Genomic DNA, 23,813 nt, shown 5'->3' on the forward strand with positions numbered 1-23,813 from the left:
AGTGAGTGTGCAGAGTGCAGAGTAGTGAGTGCAGAGTAGTGAGTGCAGAGTAGTGAGTGCAGAGTAGTGAGTGCAGAGTAGTGAGTGCAGAGTAGTGAGTGCAGAGTAGTGAGTGCAGAGTAGTGAGTGCAGAGTAGTGAGTGCAGAGTAGTGAGTGCAGAGTGTGAGTGCAGAGAGAGTGTGCAGAGTAGTGAGTACAGAGTGAGTGTGCAGAGTAGTGAGTGCAGAGGAGTGAGTGCAGAGGAGTGAGTGCGCAGAGTAGTGAGTGCGCAAGTAGTGAGTGCGCAGAGTAAGTGAGTGCGCAGAGTAGTGAGTGCGCAGAGTAGTGAGTGCGCAGAGTAGTGAGTGCAGAGTAGTGAGTAGTGGGTGCAGAGTGCAGAGTAGTGAGTGCAGAGTAGTGAGTGCGCAGAGTAGTGAGTGCAGAGTGCAGAGTGCAGAGTAGTGAGTGCAGAGTAGTGAGTGCGCAGAGTAGTGAGTGCAGAGTGCAGAGTACAGAGTAGTGAGTGCAGAGTAGTGAGTGCAGAGTAGTGAGTAGTGAGTGCAGAGTAGTGAGTGCAGAGTGCAGAGTAGTGAGTAGTGAGTGCAGAGTAGTGAGTGCAGATTAGTGAGTAGTGAGTGCAGAGTAGTGAATGCAGAGTAGTGAGTGCAGAGTAGTGAGTAGTGAGTGCAGAGTAGTGAGTAGTGAATGCAGAGTAGTGAGTGCAGAGTAGTGAGTAGTGAGTGCAGAGTAGTGAGTAGTGAGTGCAGAGTAGTGAGTAGTGAGTGCAGAGTAGTGAGTAGTGAGTGCAGAGTGCAGAGTAGTGAGTGCAGAGTAGTGAGTAGTGAGTGCAGAGTAGTGAGTAGTGAGTGCAGAGTAGTGAGTAGTGAGTGCAGAGTGCAGAGTAGTGAGTGCAGAGTAGTGAGTGCAGAGTGCAGAGTGCAGAGTAGTGAGTGCAGAGTAGTGAGTGCAGAGTGCAGAGTAGTGAGTGCAGAGTAGTGAGTAGTGAGTGCAGAGTAGTGAGTAGTGAGTGCAGAGTGCAGAGTAGTGAGTGCAGAGTAGTGAGTGCAGAGTAGTGAGTGCAGAGTAGTGAGTGCAGAGTAGTGAGTGCAGAGTGCAGAGTAGTGAGTGCAGAGTAGTGAGTGCAGAGTAGTGAGTGCAGAGTGCAGAGTATTGAGTGCAGAGTATTGAGTGCAGAGTAGTGAGTGCAGAGTAGTGAGTGCAGAGTAGTGAGTGCAGAGTAGTGAGTGCAGAGTGCAGAGTAGTGAGTGCAGAGTGCAGAGTAGTGAGTGCAGAGTAGTGAGTAGTGAGTGCAGAGTAGTGAGTAGTGAGTGCAGAGTAGTGAGTAGTGAGTGCAGAGTAGTGAGTGCGCAGAGTAGTGAGTGCGCAGAGTAGTGAGCGCAGAGTAGTGAGCGCAGAGTAGTGAGTGCAGAGTGCAGAGTAGTGAGTGCAGAGTAGTGAGTAGTGAGTGCAGAGTAGTGAGTAGTGAGTGCAGAGTAGTGAGTAGTGAGTGCAGAGTAGTGAGTAGTGAGTGCAGAGTAGTGAGTGCAGAGTAGTGAGTAGTGAGTGCAGAGTAGTGAGTAGTGAGTGCAGAGTAGTGAGTGCAGAGTAGTGAGTGCAGAGTAGTGAGTAGTGAGGGCAGAGTAGTGAGGACAGAGTGCAGAGTAGTGAGTGCAGAGTAGTGAGTGCAGAGTAGTGAGTGCAGAGTGCAGAGTAGTGAGTGCAGAGTAGTGAGTGCAGAGTGCAGAGTAGTGAGTGCAGAGTGCAGAGTAGTGAGTGCAGAGTAGTGAGTGCAGAGTAGTGAGTGCAGAGTACAGAGTAGTGAGTGCAGAGTAGTGAGTGCAGAGTAGTGAGTGCAGAGTAGTGAGTGCAGAGTAGTGAGTGCAGAGTACAGAGTAGTGAGTGCAGAGTAGTGAGTGCAGAGTAGTGAGTGCAGAGTAGTGAGTGCAGAGTAGTGAGTGCAGAGTAGTGAGTGCAGAGTAGTGAGTGCAGAGTAGTGAGTGCAGAGTACAGAGTAGTGAGTGCAGAGTAGTGAGTGCAGAGTAGTGAGTGCAGAGTAGTGAGTGCAGAGTAGTGAGTGCAGAGTAGTGAGTGCAGAGTAGTGAGTGCAGAGTAGTGAGGGCAGAGTGCAGAGTAGTGAGGGCAGAGTGCAGAGTAGTGAGGGCAGAGTGCAGAGTAGTGAGTGCAGAGTGCAGAGTAGTGAGTGCAGAGTAGTGAGTGCAGAGTAGAGAGTGCAGAGTAGTGAGTGCAGAGTGCAGAGTAGTGAGTGCAGAGTGCAGAGTAGTGAGTGCAGAGTGCAGAGTAGTGAGTGCAGAGTGCAGAGTAGTGAGTGCAGAGTGCAGAGTAGTGAGTGCAGAGTAGTGAGTGCAGAGTAGTGAGTGCAGAGTGCAGAGTAGTGAGTGCAGAGTAGTGAGTGCAGAGTAGTGAGTGCAGAGTAGTGAGTGCAGAGTAGTGAGTGCAGAGTAATGCAGTGCAGGTGAGTGCAGGTGAGTGCAGTGCAGGTGAGTGCAGTGCAGTGGAGTGCATGCGAGTGCAGTGGAGTGCAGTGCATGCGAGTGCAGTGGAGTGCATGCGAGTGGAGTGGAGTGCAGTGCAGTGCAGGTGAGTGCAGTGCAGGTGAGTGCAGTGCAGTGGAGTGCATGCGAGTGCAGTGGAGTGGAGTGCAGTGCAGTGCAGGTGAGTGCAGTGCAGGTGAGTGCATGCGAGTGCAGTGGAGTGGAGTGCAGTGCAGGTCAGTGCAGTGCAGGTCAGTGCAGTGCAGGTCAGTGCAGTGCAGGTCAGTGCAGTGCAGGTGAGTGCAGTGCAGGTCAGTGCAGTGCAGGTCAGTGCAGTGCAGGTGAGTGCAGTGCAGGTGAGTGCAGTGCAGGTCAGTGCAGTGCAGGTGAGTGCAGTGCAGGTCAGTGCAGGTGAGTGCAGTGCAGTGCAGTGCAGGTGAGTGCAGTGCAGGTCAGTGCAGGTGAGTGCAGTGCAGGTGAGTGCAGTGCAGTGCAGGTGAGTGCAGTGCAGTGCAGGTGAGTGCAGTGCAGTGCAGGTGAGTGCAGTGCAGGTGAGTGCAGGTGAGTGCAGTGCAGGTGTGTGCAGTGCAGGTGAGTGCAGTGCAGGTGAGTGCAGGTGAGTGCAGTGCAGTGCAGGTGAGTGTAGTGCAGTGCAGGTGAGTGCAGTGCAGTGCAGGTGAGTGCAGTACAGGTGAGTGCAGTGCAGTGTAGGTGAGTGCAGTGGAGTGCAGGTGAGTGCAGTGCAGGTGAGTGCAGTGCAGTGCAGGTGAGTGCAGTGCAGGTGAGTGCAGTGCAGGTGAGTGCAGTACAGGTGAGTGCAGGTGAGTGCAGTGCAGGTGAGTGCAGTGCAGTGCAGGTGAGTGCAGTGCAGGTGAGTGCAGTGCAGGTGAGTGGAGTGCAGGTGAGTGCAGTGCAGGTGAGTGCAGTGCAGGTGAGTGCAGTGCAGGTGAGTGCAGTGCAGTGCAGGCGAGTGCAGTGCAGGCGAGTGCAGTGCGTGCAGTGCAGGTGAGTGCAGTGCAGGTGAGTGCATTGCAGGTGAGTGCAGTGCAGGTGAGTGCAGTGCAGGTGAGTGCAGTGCAGGTGAGTGCAGTGCAGTGCAGGTGAGTGCAGTGCATGTGAGTGCAGTGCAGTGCAGGTGAGTGCAGTGCAGTGCAGGTGAGTGCAGTGCAGGTGAGTGCAGTGCAGTGCAGGTGAGTGAAGTGCAGGTGAGTGCAGTGCAGTGCAGGTGAGTGCAGTGCAGTGCAGGTGAGTGCAGTGCAGGTGAGTGCAGTGCAGTGCAGTGCAGGTGAGTGCAGTGCAGTGCAGGTGAGTGCAGTGCAGGTGAGTGCAGTGCAGGTGAGTGCAGTGCAGGTGAGTGCAGTGCAGGTGAGTGCAGTGCAGTGCAGGTGAGTGCAGTGCAGGTGAGTGCAGGTGAGTGCAGTGCAGGTGAGTGCAGTGCAGGTGAGTGCAGTGCAGTGCAGTGCAGGTGAGTGCAGTGCAGTGCAGGTGAGTGCAGTGCAGGTGAGTGCAGGTGAGTGCAGTGCAGGTGAGTGCAGTGCAGTGCAGGTGAGTGCAGTGCAGGTGAGTGCAGTGCAGGTGAGTGCAGTTGAGTGCAGTGCAGTGCAGGTGAGTGCAGTTGAGTGCAGTGCAGTGCAGGTGAGTGCAGTTGAGTGCAGTGCAGTGCAGGTGAGTGCAGTTGAGTGCAGAGTGGTGTGTATTGACAATGTAAATGACAATGCCATTTATTTATGATTTAAAGAAAAAAAAATGTCATGAGCAATGCCAATAGCTCTACCTTTAATGATGCAGAGATCATTGCATTGTAAATGCTTGTTGTACAAGTAGGGTGCTGATGCTGAACCTGGACAAGCAATAACTTACAATTAAGCTTAGTGAGTTGATTTTCCAAATTATTTAATGAAATATCAAACGAGTAACAGAACCCTATTCAACTCCTATGTCTATGGGATTCTTAAATAAAATGATCAAAACATATCTTAGTGGATGACTTAGTATGTGGCATACTCCGCACCATTTGCCTGAACAAAAATCTCAGCAAAAAGTAAAAAGCAATCCTGCCCAAATTGTAGCGATGGCCGACGCTCAGTCATCCTATTGCTATAGAAATGTAAAATAGAAGCTACAAAAAGCCAGTAGAGCATAACAGTGAAATCTAGTACAAGAAACCGAAAATTTAACAAAACAGCTACAGGGGGTGTGCTTAACATTAACAGAACAATCATACAATAGGAAAACATTTGATATAATGTCTTCCCTAGTGCAGAAAAGAAATTTACATGTCAATGGGTGTAGTGGAGGCAAGTATGTCTTCACTTTCTAACACACAATTAAGCAGCAGGAAATACAAGAAAGACGCTGAATGGCAAACAAAGCAACTCTTTCCTGAGGAAACACATTTTAGTGTGAAAATGGACATACTGATGTAACAATAGAAACTGCCTAAAAAGTAAGACAAACGATGTAAAATGTGTGGAATAAGAGTTCTACCCACTAATTTCTGAAACAGTATAGGGGCCAATTTAACAATCATTTATTGCAACCTAGTCAGCTATCTCATATCACATTATGTAATTAGCCTCCAAAAGATGTTATGTATTCAGCAATTTATATTTATGTTGTCGTTTGTATGTAGCACAAACAAGGCATATGAACATCATAGCGCTTGGAGTGTTATAAGTCAGAAGGAATATTAGTCAAACCGATCATACACAAAAGATACAAATAAAAACTTATATAGACGATAAACTAAGGGGAATAAGCAATAATCAGGACAGGGACATAAATACACAGTATAAAGAGAGTCCTCAGAGTGGCAGAAAATAGAGTAAATACCTTCGGACATCCAATGCCCCAAACACTGCCTGCACATCCTCCAGACTGGATATCCAGAGCCTACCCGAAGCTGAACCCCCACCAAGACAGAGTTCCTGTTATTTGCCCAGAAGAACAAACAATAAACAGTGCATATCTGGCTCAATGAGATGAAACTTTTTGGCTTCAAACTGCAACTTACCCTGGACACCAACCTCACCCTCAAGGCACATAATGGCAAAAAACAAAGGTGACCTGATACAATCTGTCTAATTGAAGAAAAAAAGTGAAACTATTTGTTCCAGAAAGCAACTTCAGAACTGCTGTTCAAGCCCGGGTGCTCTTGCATCTCGATGGTGGTTATGCCCTGCTCCATTTCCTCCCAGGTACCCCTAAAGGGACGTCCTGTATGCTGCAGGTTCTCATGCAGGACCTGAAGAAGTATGATCGCATCACGTCCATCCTGATGGAACTATTGGCTCCCCTTGCTGGCTCCCCCAATCTTCAGAACCAAATGCATTCTAGATAAAGCCATCATAAACAGCACCCCTGCTTATCTTATATGCACACTCACCGTCCCTGGTAAGTCTCAGCACATCTGCAGACACAACACCACCAGGCTGCAGTGTAAACAAGCATTTGCAATGCAATAGGTCTCGCATTAGGAAAGTTTGAGGTATTGGTATTGCAAATGACAAATATTTTATTTATGTGTTGGTATTGAAAGTAGGGAAATTACTAGCTTTGTCATTTACAATGCCAATATTTTTAACTTTTGCAAACGTGACACCTATAGCATTCTAATGCAATATGTGTTGTATTGACATGATTTGAAGTATTAATATTACAAATAACAATGGCTTTTATTTGTTTTAATAATTAATACTTAAATAAAAGTTATTGTAATGTATAATGGCAATAGCTTAAACTTTTTAAATAACTTATGGGAAGATTATGTTCAGTGTATTTTACTGTGATGAAAATCCAAGAACAGAAGCGAAATATTAACATTATTTTGTAACATTTCTAATAAAGCTTAAAACATTGAGAGAACATATTAGAACCAGTTGTTGTTGATTGGTTGCAAAGAGTGATGCTGTGGCGTTCAGTGATGCTGTGGCCTTCAGTGGTGCTGTGGCCTTCAGTGGTGCTGAGTGATGCTGTGGCCTTTAGTGGTGCTGAGTGATGCTGTGGCCTTCAGTGGTGCTGAGTGATGCTGTGGCCTTCAGTGGTGCTGAGTGATGCTGTGGCCTTCAGTGGTGCTGAGTGATGCTGTGGCCTTCAGTGGTGCTGAGTGATGCTGTGGCATTAAGTGGTGCTGTTGCATTGAGTGGTGCTGTGGCATTGAGTGTTGCGGTGGTGTTAGTGGTGCTGTGGTGTTGAGTGTTGCTGTTGCGTTGAGTGGAGCTGTGGCGTTGAGTGGAGCTGTGGCGTTGAGTGGAGCTGTGGCGTTGAGTGGTGCTGTGGCGTTAAGTGGTGCTGTGGTGTTGAGTAGTGCTGTTGCGTTGAGTGGTGCTGTTGCGTTGAGTGGTGCTGTTGCGTTGAGTGGTGCTGTTGCGTTTAGTGGTGCTGTTGCGTTTAGTGGTGCTGTTGCGTTGAGTGGTGCTGTTGCGTTGAGTGGTGCTGTGGTGTTGAGTGGTGCTGTGGCGTTGAGTGGTGCTGTGGCGTTGAGTGGTGCTGTGGCGTTGAGTGGTGCTGTTGTGTTGTGGGGTGCTGTGGCATTGAGTGGTGTTGTGGCATTGATTGGTGAAGTGGCATTGAGGGGTGGATTTGGAGGTTGGATTTGGAGGTTGGAGTTGGAGGGTGGAGTTGGAGGGTGGAGTTGGAGGGTGGAGTTGGAGGGTGGAGTTGGAGGGTGGAGTTGGAGGGTGGAGTTGGAGGGTGGAGTTGGAGGGTGAAGTTGGAGGGTGGAGTTGGAGGGTGGAGTTGGAGGGTGGCGTTGGAATGTGGCGTTGGAATGTGGCGTTGGAATGTGGAGTTGGAATGTGGAGTTGGAATGTGGAGTTGGAATGTGGAGTTGGAATGTGGAGTTGGAATGTGGAGTTGGAGCGTTGAGTTGGAGCGTTGAGTTGGAGCGTGTAGTTGGAGGGTGGAGTAGGAGGGTGGAGTAGGAGGGTGGAGTAGGAGGGTGGAGTAGGAGGGTGGAGTAGGAGGGTGGAGCAGGAGGGTGGAGCAGGAGGGTGGAGCAGGAGGGTGGAGCAGGAGGGTGGCGTTGGAGGGTGGCGTTGGAGGGTGGCGTTGGAATGTGGCGTTGGAATGTGGAGTTGGAGCGTTGAGTAGGAGGGTGGAGTAGGAGGGTGGAGTAGGAGGGTGGAGTAGGAGGGTGGAGTAGGAGGGTGGAGTAGGAGGGTGGAGTTGGAGGGTGGAGTTGGAGGGTGGAGTTGGAGGGTGGAGTTGGAGGGTGGAGTAGGAGGGTGGAGTAGGAGGGTGGAGTAGGAGGGTGGAGTTGGAGGGTGGAGTTGGAGGGTGGAGTAGGAAGTTGGAGGGTGGAGTTGGAGGGTGGACTTGGGTTCTGTAGTTGTCTTGCGGGTGGATTTGGAGGCTGGAGTTGTGGTTGGATTTGTAGGGTGGATTTGGATGTTGTAGTTGGAGGGTGTATTTGGATGTTGTATTTGGAGGGTGGAGTTGGAGGGTTGAGTTGTAGGGTGGAGTTGTAGGGTGGAGTTTGAGTATTGTGAGGGTGAGGGTGAGTGAGGGCGTGTAAGGATGAGGGTGTGACGGTGTGTGAGGGTGTGGGGATGTGTGGGTGAGGGGGTGTGAGGGTGAGGGGGTGTGAAGGTGTGTGATGGTGACTGAGGGTGAGGGTGTGAAGGTGATTGAGGGTGTGAATGTTGTGAGAGGGGTAAGGGTGTGAGGGTGAGTGAGGGTGTGAGTGTTGTGAGAGGGGTAAGGGTGTGAGGGTGAGTGAGGGTGTGCGAGGATGTGGGTGTGATGGTGAGTGATGGTGTGTGGGGGTGAGGTGTGAGGGTGAGTGAGGATGTGAGGGTGTGTGAGGGTGATAGGGTGAGGTGGGGGGGTTTGAGGGTGAGAGGGTGAGAGGGTGTGTGATGGTGTGTGAGGGTAAGTGAGGGTGTGTGAGGGTAAGTGAGGGTGTGTGAGGGTGAGGGGGTGTGAGGGTGAGGGGGTGTGAGGGTGAGGGTGTGTGAGGGTGAGAGGGTGTGTGAGGGTGAGAGGGTGAGTGAGGGTGAGAGGGTGAGTGAGGGTGAGAGGGTGAGTGAGGTTGAGGGGGTGTGAGGTTGAGGGGGTGTGAGGTTGAGGGGGTGTGAGCGTGTATGAGAGTGGGATGTGTGAGGGTGGGTGAGGGTGAGTGAGGGTGTGTGGGTGAGTGAGGGTGTTTGAGGGTGGGTGAGGGTTGTGCACAGAGGAGACGAGTAGGGTGAAAAACTGAGCCATTGCTGGGACTTTTCTGGTAAAATACTTGATGAGAACCCAGGCCAGTATAATGCTGTCTTCTGCGTGCAAGTCTGGGAAGTCATGGTGTATTCGGCAGTGGTGCAAGTACGGTGAAAAACGGAGCAATTGCTGGGACTTTTCTGCTCGTAACTAAAAAAAATAAAAAAAAAAAGCTCTTGGCATTGCTGTGGCGGGGAGGCGGGGGAGCTGCAGCCTTTGAAGACTGATGCCTAGGGCTAGGCAGACAAATGGTGGTGTGCGATATGCACGGGGGGGGGGATACCAGAAACTAACCACTGAAATCTGCAAGACTAGTGTGACCAACTAAGCCCAGAGAGAGTGCAGCCACAACTAGTAACAATCCAAAAACATAACATTGTGCACACACATACAATCCATGCCTGTGACACTAACAGCTCTGAATATCTGTGACAGCGTTACAGGCGGATGAGAGAAGGGACAGAGGAAACAGTGGCGCTAGGGCTCAGCATTCCAAAAGTTTTCATGATAATGTTTAAATAGCGTCTTTAATTGATGGAGGTCTCTTCACAGCTTGCTTACACAATGCAACCAAACATGCAGAAAGAAAAGGTACTATAGAGTTTGAGTTCACATAACCCACCAGACAAGATGTGATCGCTCTTCAGGTAAAATCACAGCAGATAGGCATGTGCAACCCAATCCATCACTATGACGAACGACCACGTGCATTTAAAGTACGCACACGGATACAATTCATCCTCAAAAATACAGCAGGACACAATTCCCACATGAGATCTCTTTCCACGCGAACAGCCCTGCCTTCTAATTCATCCAGCAGTTCAGTTGAGCCAAAAATCAAACTCCTGGTGAGGACTGCTATCTAAACCAGGGGCAACGTGTTCCAGCAACAGAGTCTGAAAAGGTTTGTTTTTCATCAGCCAAGACAAGGTAAATAGGTCGCTTCTCAGTAAAAGCACAGGGCTGGAGCAGCATTCCAGAATGTCTTCTAGAGGCAGGAGTCCATCACAGCTCAGTAAGAAGTCGGCAAGTAAGTCATATTGTCTGCTGCACGAGGAGTCTGCCTTTTTAAATACATGCTTCTGATGTTTTCCACATGATCAGCGTTTCCATACTTTTAAAGCTCCAGTTGAGACAGCTCTTCTTTTGAAGAACAGAAGCAAGCAAGGAATCTGACTCGGAAAGTCTGGACGTTATCCCTTGAGTGACGCAGGGGAGGTAGCCGGCTGTACACAGCCAGAAAGGTAGAAATACTAAAACATCAGCCCATACATTTCAGTGAGTTGCAGCCTCCTGTGTGTAGAACAGTGTGAGCAGCGCTCAGGCTTTGGTGCAGTTCACCAAAACTTCCACTGAGACTAACTCTGTTGATGAGGGGTAACTATTACCAACTACAAAACTGCTGCCATTTACACCTTTAGTATTTAACCATAAAAAAGAGCAGGCGATGCGAAGGGCTGTACATTTTATTTGGTTTACGGCTCATGAATGTTTTTAAAGTCACCTGATCATGAAACGCTAAGCAGTACTGTACAATGGGCAGATAAGTTAAAAAGTTGAAACTGCATTCTTACTTTAGAGGTTTTGATTCGTTTATGCTGGAAGCAAGGAGCACGGCGAGCAGGGAGGGGCTGGGGAGGTAAGGGCACAGAGAAACTGAAAGCAGAGCGCAAAGCAGAGAGCGGCCGTGAAAGAAGTGAAAACAATGGAGGAAGGGTGACGAGACGCATGGGGAGCAGCAGCCTTTGATGTGCCGGCCGGCCATGCAGTGAATAATTAGGGGAGGAGAAATGCCGGCCTGAGGCCGAGCGCAAAGCAACAGATGGCTTTGATGTGGAGGCAGGCGGCAAGCTCGTGCACGAGGCGTGCACTTCTCAAAATCCGCTGGAGAGCCCTTGGCAGAAAGTATGGTTTGGCTGCATTAGGGCTCTTTTCCTATTCCTGCGGAATAGGAAAGGGGCGAGTCCTAAAAAGGCAGCATGCCTTAGCCATCTATGCAGCCAGGATCTGGAACAACATTCCTGAATCCATCACTGCCATCCCAAAGCTGCTCCAATCTTGGAAAGAGTTTAAGACTCACAATGCAATGAACATTCACAACCCAGCTATGCCTCCTATCACTTGTTGACTTTATGCTTGTCTTTGACTCAGTGCAGTGCTCCTCTGCATTTTGGCTAGGCTCACTGTATAGCAATACCATATACATACATACAAACAAGTTGTATACAAAGCAATTTAAAATGACAGATCAGGTGCTCTCACTGAGCCTACCATGTGTGACAACCAAGACCAAGATCACAAACAAGGAAGCAAAGAGAAGCTTAAGAGCAGGCAAGTGAAGATTCATTAATGGTTTGGCCACGAATCCCAGGAAGCAGCAAACCATGGAAACTTGAAAGAACCCTACAACATAACAAGGAAACTCTCTGGCAGATATAACAAGCCAGAAAGAACTGTTAGACAAAGCTTAGAAGACAATCATGGGCCAACAACGAAGATGGATGGAGCACTTGCTTGCTTAACCAGCCCATGACACAGCCTCTACTAGACATACAGCCAGCCAATCAACTGCGGCAAACACCATCAGAAACCACAATGGCAACAGACTTTACAACTCCCTGCTCATGAAGAAATCATGAAAAGACGATGGGGCTGGATAGGTCACGCTATCTGCAAGCTCGCATCAAATACCAACAGACAAGCCCTCACCTGGAACCCTCAAGGGAAAAGAAAAAGAGCAAGGCCAAGAAACACCTGCTGTTGAGGCCGCAAGGCCGACTGCAAGGAGATGAGTTACACCTGAAGTCAGAGTGAAAGAAAAGCCCTAGACTGAGATGGTTGGAGAGTCATGGTTTCATCTGGCTTTTTTGAGCTGAAGATAAGGGAGAAAAGTAGGACTGATCCTTGCAGACAATGATAGCTAGTCATTCATCTGCATAGGTTCTCTTCATTATATCTTGGTATTTTCCTGTGCCAGGCTGGATCGTCAGCTTGGTGTCAGAGGAGGCTGGTAGCAGACATGACTCTTGCCCATGCCAAGATGGAAAGTCAGCTGGCATCTCGATTGTATTGCAAATACTGTATGTCTGTGTTGTACCCCTCCCTGATGGGATGTCAGATGGCCTTCAATTGTTTGTATTCTTGGAAAAGGAGAGTTTGGGTTTTGACTCGACTGTGGGATAAGATGGGTTGTTTAACTTAGTATAGTAGAATGTGGCACATACTTTTAGAAGGAACTAACTCTAGGTTTTGTGATTGGCTTGGTTATTGGCTAGAATCTTTCAGTTTATAGAGAGAAAGGACGAGTAAGAATGAGATGGGCTAGTATCTGTTGCCAATAATGCGTGGGAGTGGAAAGTTCAGTGGAGGAATGACTGACGGATGGACTAGCATATTAGAGTTAAAGGGGTGCTAACCGGTGTATGTTTAAGATGATGAGAGATAAACAAGAAAAAGAAAATGAAGAGGGTCAACGTGTCAAGTGTGGTCATGAGTGAGCTGAAAAGAGGAGGATGAGACTCGAGAAAGTGTGGAAGTCATTTGACTCGGCTAGGTATGCAAGGCGGGAGGGAGTGAAGGGGGTTGCAAGTTCTAAATCTGTAATTGTATTGACCTTGTAGACCTGGTCAACGGTCATCTGAATAGTTGGGTAACATGGAACCTTCCTGAAGGAGAACCTGACCTTTTTAAAGGACGAGGCATGAGGGGTTGATGGGCAATCCGTGAAGAGTTTTTGTGAAGATAAGACATTGGCAGGGGTCAAATACTGAGAGGGTAGTTGGCACTGTTGGTAATCAAGTTTCCCAGTGTTTGTTTTGGGGTTGGTTTTGGAGCCAAATGTGGGAATAGTTTTTCATAACATCAAACCCGTCTTCGTCTTTCTGTGTTACTCTGGTCACAGAGTGCTTTGTGCGGAAAGGAGATAAGGATGCCCTGCACGACAATGTGATTCTAGTGCTGGGTAACCTATAAAAGAGCAGTATATACCACAGTGGTGGGTCTATGATGTATGCCCAGAAGCAGTGATAGCTCTACCCCTGGATTGATGTTATGTACTGTCTTGCATCTTGAGTTTCCACCCTGAAACGGATGTTGTACTATCAGCGAAGAAAATGAGTGGGTCTGTGGGGCATCCCCAGAACGATAATGACTCTATCCAGTAAAAAGATATAACACAGCTAGATGGCTATGGGGTATATCTAGAAGCACCAATGGCTCTTCTTGAGGAAACTGTTCGCCCAAGTATTTGTTCTCTGATTGTACCTAGATGCGATGAAGATGCCACTCACAAAAGAGAGTGCATTTCTACTAAGTGACTTTTGAGAGCTGGTGCTGATTGAAGGTCCTCTGGCATTATAACAGTTATAAAAGGTCTGAGAATGTGGTGGAGTAAGTGAGGGGCCAGCCTTCTGGCTCACGGCTTGTCCTAGCCATGTCAGTCCCAAATAATTATATTTCGAAACGTCCTTTTGACTTCTCCACTCTTTTTCCTGGATTCCTGCTTTGAAAGCTACAGCTGATGGGAAAGCCATGTGATTTAAGGAAATTACAGGGTCAAACTAGGAAGCATACTGGTCAATAAAGTGCCCTGCAAATGACCAACTGGACTAAACCAGGGCGAGAGTTGGATAGGAATGCAGGCAGGCCTGAATGACCGGGGATGGAACCTGCTCCACAGAGAAAGGTCTTAGGAGAGCAGGGTGGAAAAGTTGTTATGAGAGAGGGATTACTTCTACCGAGATATACCATCTCCTCCAATGTGCATGCACAAACAATCCAGGCAGGATGCAATACAGTATATTACCGTTTTAACCCTATTGCCATAGTTGTTGAACAGATCAGCCACAGTAAACAGATACAATTGCATCGAAGTTGAAGGCTTTTGAGGTAACTATCCATTCTGGTTGTGCTCTGTCACGACAAGCGAACCTCACTCAAGATCTTTGTTGCTTACATCTTTGGGCTGTGTAATTGTATATTAATTTTTGAAGTTCAAAAATTGTATGCTGATTTCATTTATTATAGTGTGTATACTGTCTGCGAACCTTGTTTTGTGACTTTAAGGAAATTATGAATTACTATCTGTTTATTGTGGAGTGCAACTTTTAGTTTGTTATTTAGGCGCAGTAGGTGATTACGATCATTTTTTCAATTAAAATGTCCCTGGGTAAACTCGTGAAGGACCATTTACCGCATACCAATTTCCAGGTATTTTGGATTGGAATGAGGTCATTTTTCATCCCTCTGCAGTGTGCGTTTATATTCCCCTTGTGGCTCTCTTATTGACAGGCTTGGTTATACACAGTCGCAGCTGAAACATTTCCCACACGTTGTTCGCAGATTGTCCTAAACCACTGTACAGACAAAGCCAAGCCAGAAGATCTCTGTGGTTACGTCAGCAAGTTAAGTTTGTAAGGCTTTGAGAACCTCCGGTGACACTAGCTGAGAATGTTTTCATATAAAGTTTAAAATTATATCCTCTGGCGTAATAACAGTGCAGAGATACGAAACATTTGGCAATTAGCATACTTTTTCTGTTTCGTTATTCTGAAACTAGTAAGTATGTTTGCACCTAATCAAAAAATAATAAAGTGTTATCTTAATGCCCCAGATTTGATGTACATCTGATCAGTGTCCTTCGCTGTAGTAAGGAGCATATTTTAAGATGTAAATTTCATATATAGATCATCGATTACAAGCTTGCAAAGCCTATTAAAAAACAAGTATTGGCAAGCCTGCAGATCTTGCTTTTCAGTGGCATTAACCAACCTTTGGCTTTGCCAGTGATTTTTAGGTTTTGCCTGGGGCACGGAGCTTTAGCTCCGCCCCCAGGAGAAATCTGTAGTCTTCAGTAAGGGACACTTGAATCCGCCCTCTGTTTCATTGGCTAGCTCCATAAATGGAGGCTAGCCATTGGAACAGAGATCTGTCCGTCAAGGCCGGACCAGATTCGGGGGCGTTCCCGAGAATTTTTCGCTCTCCACCCTTTTTGCCTCGTCATCGGGCGGTGGGCGTGTTTATTTTTTTCTTCTTTCTGCAGCATCCTTCCTCACACCAGCTGGACGGCTCTCCGTGTGAGGACGCAGACCTGACCGGCTCTCTACTCCGAGCCGACACAATGGAAGGTGATTTGTTGCCAGTGCCCGTTCCCGCCCCTGCCCCCCCTCCCGCTCTCCGTGTGTTCGTTCCCGCCCCCCCTCCCGCTCTCCGTGTGTTCGTTCCCGCCCCCCCCCCCCTCCCGCTCTCCGTATGCCCCCAGGAGGGGCATGGGAGGTGAATCTGTCCGTCAACGCGGACCCGTTTTCGTGTTTTTCACGAATTGTCCCCATCGCCGCCCGGCACGCGACCAGGAAGTAAAAATAGTGGTGAATACCGCGTCGAAGGACACCCCGTGTGTGGAAAGAAAACATCTGCTGCATAGCGCTTGAAGCGCTCCAGAGGCTTCCTGTAGTGTATTGTATTTGTCACGCTCCCACCCCCTCCCTCCGCCCGCAGCTCTCCTTCGGCCCGCTCCCACCCCCCTCCCTCCGCACGCAGCTCTTCGGTCCCTGGTGAGCCTTCGTGGCACTTTTGGTGTCCGGGTCTAAATGGCTTCAGCGAAGGGATGCTTTCCTGAAACAAGCAGACATTACACGCATGTGCAGCGGAGGAGGTTAACTGCGGGCTCCCGTGTTTACCTAACAGTGGCCGTGTTCCCGCAGAATGAAACGGACTCCACCTTTCACCCGTAAATAATGGTGAATACCGCGTCGAAGGACACCCCGTGTGTGGAAAGAAAACATCTGCTGCATAGCGCTTGAAGCGCTCCAGAGGCTTCCTGTAGTGTATTGTATTTGTCAACACCCACGGAAGAGCGAGTCTCGGGGAACAGGAGATGACTGCATACATGTACAATGTCCCACTCTCTTCATCGCTGCCCTCCCCAAGGCGATGGGGGCATTAAGTAAAACCTCTCTCCCATCTTTACAAAGCAATAACAGAAACCATATTCCAGGGCCTAGACATAAGATTAACATTACCATGTTTCTGTGAAGGTTGAATACTCATGTATGCATGTTTGTATGTGTGCGTGTGCGCACGATCACATAAACACACCACATGCTGCGTGTTCGTCCCACCCGTTCCAGACCTGCAGGAAAGCACACCTCGGCAATTTATTTCCGTACAGTAAGAATCACGAACCATAAAATATTAACAGAGTGGGTCACAGGGCAGGCAGTGCTTGATTAAACTCCCAAGGCGCCCAAACATTCAAGGTTGGAAGACGGGGCGAGGCGCCTTTATTCACATTTGAATTTCTGGTTATTACCATGTGAATTCCGGTTCAGGCCTCGTTTCTGGCTCTCGGCGACACGTGCAGTACCGCAGAGGGGCCATTCGGTCAATGTTTGTTTACAAACATATGAAGCAATATGTAGAGAAGAGTCGGAATCTACACACGGGGAGAAGAGGCTTTAGGTGAACGAAAGTACATTCATATTTCGCCGGGGGAGATGAGGGTCTAGCGTCCACCCGTTAATAGACGAGTCCACTGTCGTTTTATTTCAGCAGCAGACACAACCCGGCCTTCCTCTGTACATTTTGGCAAAGTGCAGTGCTTTCTCAGGAGCTTATATTTTTCACGCGCATCGGTGCATGCACATTTGCGCATGGCTGCAGAAAGCGCACTGAAGAGCGGCGCTGGAGGCGCGCTGTCGGTACTCATCTCAGACCTGGTGACTCGAGGTCGTTGGGTTCACAGGCCCGTCCATGTCCGTGCACTGTTCACGCACACGGGCCCGCATGTGACTGCGTGCGTTTCTACCCTCCGCTCCCCAAGCCCCTCACAGTCGTTGCTTCGGCTGCAGAGGTAAATCACGCAACCTGTCACGCAAGGTATACACTATGCGCAGTCTGTGTCCAGAGGTGAGTGAAGGGCTGCCTGTTTCTGGACACACAAGGGTGTGAGGTCCCCAACTGAGACATAAGGTGTGAATTCCCGGCCGGCCTGCATCTGATGCCCACGCCCGAGGTGCTGTGTCTCTGCCCCCCGGGTACCCTCTGGAGCCGCCACTCTTCTCCTGACAAAAATTCCCCGGACAGAAAGATGCCAGAGACACACGGACATAGAATTAAATAAATAAATACACACAGACACATCGGTGAGAAAGGTTGCTTTTATTTAAAGTTACAATTCGTGTCTCCCTGTTGCCTGCTTGTGCCTCCGTTTTCGTGTCTCCCTGTTGCCTGCTTGTGCCTCCGTTTTCGTGTCTCCCTGTTGCCTGCTTGTGCCTCCGTTTTCGTGCCGTGACTCTGTTGCCTGCTTGTGCCCCTGTTGCCTGCTTGTGCCTCCGTTTTCGTGCCTGTGAGACTGAGTGCAGGCTGTGAGTGCAGGCTGTGAGTGCAGGCTGTGAGTGCAGGCTGACTGTGCAGACTGACGGGCTGTGCGTACCTGTGTGTGTGCAGCTATGTGTACAAGAGCTAAGTCATGCTGTGTATGTGTGTGTGATGCTATATGTGTATTATGCTATGTGTATGTGTGGGTCTGTAGCTGTGTATGTGTGTAGATGTGTCCAGGAGCTGAGTGATGCTGTCTGTGTGTAATGCTATGTATGTGTGATGCTATGTATGTATAATACTGTGTGTGTGTGTGTAACTGTGTCTGTCTGTATAACTGTGCATGTCTGTAGCTGTGTGTGTATGTAGCTGTGTATACAAAGTCTGTCAATGTGTGTAGAGGAGGAGCTCTGTGTGTGTGTGTATAGCTCTGTGTACATATACCTATGTGTGTATAAGTGCAAATGCAATAGGTCTCACATTTCGTAACCATAAAGCGATTTACTAGTAAACGACAAAGCCATTTGTTTATCTGTTTTACAAAAAAAAACATAGGTGAAAATTTTGACATTTACAATGCCAATAGCTCTAATTTTGTCAAAGGCAAAACCAATGCTTGTTGCCAATGCTGTTGTGGATTGGACAATAATAAAAAAAATGTTTGTTTGCCATTGCAGTACAGCATCAGTAAAAACAAGCCACCACCGTGTGGTAGCAAATGTCTTCATTTTGCTCAACTTCAGTTTGCAGAGTTACCCTCTTACCCTCTCAGCATTCAGATTTATTCTCATGGGGGGTGTGAGAAAAACTCCCAAACTTTAGAATCTGTGTTTTTTCATGTTCAGCATTCTCCACTGTGCCCATTTCTACTACTACTGTGCTTGTGATAGAAAAGCACTTGTTAACCCCGGAACCTTCTCTTCAGCTCTGTCTGCAATGGGTCATTTATAAAATACAACTGTACCTCTCAGCAGCAAATGTTAATTCCTCCTGCTGTTCTTAACAATGATTGATGGGACTCATTTTGCTAGGAAACAGACACTCATTAATGTGTTTGAAGATGATCGAAACTTTCAATCATTAAGCATACTAAAACGGCAGAACGTTCTTAGACTTTAGTATAAGTCTAAGGACTTTAAAGGAATTACTTGTAATTCATTTTCATGGAGATTTGCTCTGTTCAGCATATCAGCACAAAACGTGACGTACCAACAGCAAACTGAAACTGTAAGTATCTGCAGAATTTCAATTTCATGCAGTTTTGACAAGGGGCACTAAGGCTATTAGCATATTGTTACTTTTTTATTCCTGCCTCTTTTTACTAAGTTCCCCCTTTGTCAGACCTTCATGAAACTTGGGATCCTTGCACTGGGTTTGTAGATATCTACCAAACGTTTATGATGAGTTATCAAAAGTTATTAACCATGCCCCATAACTCATTTCTACAGCTAAGTATCACATGACTTCAACCTTTGTGTTTTTTCAGGAATTTCTGAGTTTTTAATCAAAGGAAAGATCATATCATCATACATACTTTTTTTTATTTTCAGTGAATTGCTGAGTTTTCTTCACCATATTCAGCCAGTTCCCCAACGGCCTATGCCTACCCCGTGGGTGACCCAACCACAGCAGCCTGCCCTCTGTGGTGAACTTACTGCGCCTTCCCCCCTCCTTACCTTAATTCCTCAAAACTCCTTGACATATTTATACCAGATCAAAAAAGCAAGCTTTCTGGATATAGATCTAACAAATTTGGTATAATTTTGTTTAGTCTTTTTCTCTGTATTCTTGCCTACATTTTCCTATGGAAAATGCATGGGGGAAAAGTGTTTTAGGGCCCCGCTTTTTCTTGTGCTTGACGGATCACCCCAAAACTTTCCAGGAAGAAGTTGAGTTGGATAAACTTTATTTTTGGAAGCTTTAGCGAAAATTCGTCAAACTGCACCAAAGTTAGTGACAAAACACATATCGCTCTACTTGTGGTTACTTTGACTCACTTATAAATACACAGTGGCGAGCACCACAGTGTAATACATACTCTGAAACCTTTATTAGAGCATTGTTTAAACAAATCTAGACACCATATAAGATGATTTATTTGTACCAATAATCTGGCCGCTCACACTTAAGTCCTAATCATCCCTGTGCTCAATAGATTGCAGCCTTATTCCATTTTCAGAATCTTCTGTTCGCTACTTCTGTAACATTTGATGATATCCTAAGGCACTGCACAAGTCCTTAAAAATTATTGGAGAGTGCTAATTTACATAGGCAGTGGACACAATGACGCTATATGGAGTTTCATCAAAGGAAGTTATGGTATCGCCCTCCAATATCCCAGACTTAAAAGGGAATAGGCCGAATTTGCCCTAACCAGCTTGCTCAGCCACCTGACATGACAGATACATATTTAGTCAAGTTGAAGGTGAAGCCTCAGTAGTGCATATGAGCAGTTTGAACCAGTGCAATTCCAAGGCTGAGATTTTTCGGTCTGTGCACATTTACATCTTTTTCGATGAGGGTGATAGATAGGCTTGTAAATGACTAAAGAGTGGTTTCTTCAGAGGTAGCTGGGCTGCTTCAAATAAAGTTATCTGCCAATTGGCTGGCGCCTTGTCTCATGTGATGCCCTTAGTCAGCCCCAGCTTTTTATTTAACATCACTCGGCATGTTGTGATAACCATTAGCCCCAGGGCGCAATAACTGTTGACTAACATCTTATGAGTCGCTAATAGTATTGCAAGTGACTTGGATCCAGCAGCAGTTCGCACAGGTAAATGCTGTGGGGCAGTGAGGCGGGGTGGGGGCCTGTAGTGGGTAGTGGAATTGGACATATGATGGGAATGTGAAAACTAAATAAATAAATAAAACCTCTTACCTTGCGCTCGCCACATCGCAGACTTTGGCGATGCGGCGAGCGCAAGGTAAGGGATGTTATTGATTTATTTAGTTTGTTTTCACATTCCGGTCATATGTCAGATTTCACTACCCCCCACCCTGCCCCGCCCCACTCCGCCTCCCCACAGCATTTACCTGTGCGAGCCGCCGCTGCTTTTATCCGCTTGTCAGTGTTATAAATAAAATAGTCTGTGATTTTTCTTCCTTTTTTTTCCCCCAGTATGCAATTCTTACATTATTGGGTGGTAAATAAAAGTTAAAACTAATATATTGTGATACGAAAGCTTTTTATTATGACCAGAACCAATTAATCACTTCCCAAAAAGAGCACATATAATTGCTGTTACATTTCTGACAATATGACATGGTTTTTCGGGCAAGAGGCAGGGGAAGCGGAGGTGCAGGTGCTTGCATTTTGCTGACCCTGCCCTGAAAACTAATGCAAATGTTAAAAACACCTTTATTGTCCAGAGCAGTGAGAACATACTTGAGGTTTGGTTCATGTAACACAGCACCAGAAGCATAGGCCCTCCATTATGTCAATAGTATGTGTTAATGCAGGATCAGGATGCCTGAAGAGACGCAAGAAAAGGAATCCAATATACTGGCACCACACGAACTTCCATTATTCAAACTCGCAATAAAATGGACACCCCTCTGCTCCCTCTGCCTCCATCCTCGGGGGACTCTCTAAAACTTTGTGGCGGAACTCTGTGCCCCCACATCAACCCAGATTCATACCCTATCATACTTCAAAGTGCCAGTGGGGCACAGGACAAATAAAAAAAAGGGGGGGGAGAGAATAAGGAAGGGAGCTTGTAAATTGAATGAGTAATTTTTGCGAAAATGTGGGACAGCCACTGGGCCGTCCAGGATTTTTCAGCGGCAGTCGGGCAACTAGAACACAGACATGTACCCTTGTCTTGTGCATTCTACAGACAGCACCCATTTGCACCTGCGACATGGAATTCAAAGTGGGGAAGCGAGCGAGGCTGAGTGAGGAGTTCTGCCCCAGCACAGAAGAAGGGTGAATACAGTCAGACCAGCGTCACCAGGAACTTTACATCCATTAGAGCTTGCTTTTTTCCAACCTTATTTGTTCCTGTCTTTGTATCTGTCTACAGAGATGCAATGTCAAAAGCATGTAGGTGTAAAATCTTAATCTGCAGCAGTCATGATAGCAAGGAAACCTGGCAGTATGCTGTCACTCCTACTAAAGGGCACTGCACTGAGCATTTCATTGTTGTTAATTTTTCACTGAGGTAGTTATCAATGTTTTTGTTGTTGTTTCTATTGTTGCTCTTTGGTACAGGTGTCTATATATCAAGTACAGCTGTTCATATCACGCCAGTGCACATTTCCACTTTTCATTTTTAAATGTTTCTTGCAGCCCACATGGAACGGGTCAATAAATCCAAATTGGGTGAACAACATTACCATATATGGAGATGCCAAGAGCCCTGCCAGTACCGCCAATGGGCTGCTCCTTCCACACACCGACATTGGGAAGAAACCGGCCATGTCTATGGGGACATCGGATGTTGCCCAGGTGAGCATGTGGGATGCCCGCCTCTACCTTTTCTTCGTGTAGTCTTTTAGTTCTTTCAGTTTCTGGTGTACAACCCAGCTCTCTTCTAGCACTGGATAGTCTGTGTCTGAGTCTATGGTAAAGTACTCAGTGGATTATCTTATTTTTGCAGAGGAAGCAGAGCAAACTTGTTGTTTCAGAGCACCTAGTACGTAAGGAAGGCCTAATGCTTTTCAAATAATCTTCTGCATTTCTTTTTACAAAGAATCATTTATTTCATATATCCAATTTTCGCCACCTGGGCCCTGTTATGTATAGGGCGCACATTCCATGTCTGCGCTGTAGTGTAGCTCCTATTTTCCCAATAGGCTCTGCGCATTGGAATAGTACCTACAGCAGTAAAGGCCTAGGCCAGACGTTAACTAGGTCTACTACTGTCGAAACTAGACTTAATTTTTGGGTTTGCCAGCTAAGCTCAGAGTTCGCTAGAAACTTTCTCGAATGTTCAAGGAAGGATGAACTCCCCTGATTAGACAAGAAGGGATTTAGTTTCTGACAACCATAGAACATGACAACTTTGCTCTCCCCTAATCAAGAGTCAATCTCGAGAGTCGTGTGAGCACAAGGCAATTATTTTACTCAGTCAGTACGTGCATTCTTAGTCTCATCAGAATGTAGAGAAAAGGAAGAGACGGGCGTGTTCAATAAAAGATGTTATTTATTGATCAGTCTCTTTTCTCGTACAAGAGAAATGGATCGATATTATTGCAATACTTATAGTTAAGTAAAGTGCATACATTAGAAGCAATAGTATAAAATAATACTGTAAAAACATTGATATGGTTTCTGAGCCATATGATGTTTAAAATGATTAAAATATATTTACATACACATATACATTTGACTAAACGTACTCAACTGGTGTTTCTAAATACGCCTACCCCGTGTACCTGACCTAAGTCTAATGCGTGGGCGGGAATAGAAAGTTACAGTTTAGTTTAAGTTTGTTTTTGCCAAGTGAATAACTAAAGAATTCTCTAGGAGGGGTTATTCAGTTCTGTACCTGGAATTTAGGATGAATGAGGAATGGTATCTCTTTCTCTGCTCTCGATATTCCAGGCTGCCTGCGAGGGCTACCCAGAAGCGCCGGTGCTGGGTCTCTCGGCTTGAGATAGCAGCGCGTCTCTCAGCGCGTCAGGAAGGCGGGGCTGCTGCCTGCGGGGTCTGCTTCTGCTCTCGGCTTCGGCAAGTATGGCTGCTCCGTCTTGTCACCACGCGTGTGTTTGCATAGGGCAAGGTCGGCAATATTTATACCTTAAAGGTGCCGAGATTGACGTAAGGATGGACATAGGTACGTCAATAAAGATGTCATACGACTTGCTCGTTAGCACATTCTTTACTAAAGTTCTCTGTGAAATCAAAACAATGGCCGCACGGATTATCCAGGTTGTCATAGGTTTGATTTGTTATGAGAACGTCGTATGCCTTATCAGGGGCTGGAGGAATATTGCTTGTCTAATTAGATCTCAAGCGTTATGACCTAATCAGATAACACGTTCCTGTGCCGTAGTGTGACTGCGTCAGATAACGGTATCTGCATCATGGGGGATTTCTTGCCTCATGGGCTGACTGTTAGTTAACTAGCTAGTAAGTTTAACCAGAATAGGGTCAGGAATAGGGGGATCGAATCAGAACCTATAGAAATACACGACACCCACTCCACGCTAACTATGGTCATATCTACTAATCTATGCATAGTATAACATAGTACAACATACTATAGAGTATAGTGTATACCTTACCACCCCAAAATACATAAATGCATTTTGAAATTTTCAAATATACTGAAAAATTGCAGTCATATATATTGTATGCACTTAAGCTATGAATTAAATGCAAAAGTAAACACGCATTGTTATGCATTATTGATTGTTGGTATATGAGAAATACACATGAAATGGCTCTTAATATGGCTATACAGAAAAAAAGTCGAAACCATTTCATCACATAAAATCTATTGCGAACATACCAGCGGGCAGCTAAAGTCTATAAAGTCTATAAAGTATCTAAAATAGAAATCTTAGTTCTCTAGGAATAGTCTCTTACTTTAAGCAGAAAATCAGTGTCCCGGGAAAGAATATATAGAAAAATATTTTAGGGGCTTGCTGAAAAAAGTTGCTGTCCGTGAACTGGATTGTAATTGTTCATGTGACTTTATTTTTAAAGTTGAAGGCCGAATTCAGGGAACGCCGTGTGCGAGTTTACTCAAAAGTCTCTATTTCTGTTCCGGAGAGAACATCATATCATTCAGGCTTTCGAAAAAACTGTCAACAGCTTCATGGGAAAGTTCCTCTAAGTCGGAAATAGGGGTAACCATGCATTCATGCGCATGATT

At 46.7% G+C, this 23,813-nt stretch overlaps 1 protein-coding gene across 1 annotated transcript in view; it reads left to right on the plus strand.

The window, feature by feature from the left end:
* IGDCC4 (immunoglobulin superfamily DCC subclass member 4) overlaps nt 1–23,813 on the plus strand; it is a 705,186-nt gene that overhangs the window by 652,467 nt on the left and 28,906 nt on the right. The window contains exon 19 of the mRNA XM_078684077.1: nt 21,281–21,439. Coding sequence (XP_078540203.1) covers nt 21,281–21,439 — 159 coding nt within the window. The remainder of the gene's footprint in view (nt 1–21,280; nt 21,440–23,813) is intronic.

The sequence above is a fragment of the Lissotriton helveticus genome, chromosome 3_1 (assembly GCF_964261635.1).
Source record: "Lissotriton helveticus chromosome 3_1, aLisHel1.1, whole genome shotgun sequence".
NCBI lineage: Eukaryota > Metazoa > Chordata > Amphibia > Caudata > Salamandridae > Lissotriton > Lissotriton helveticus.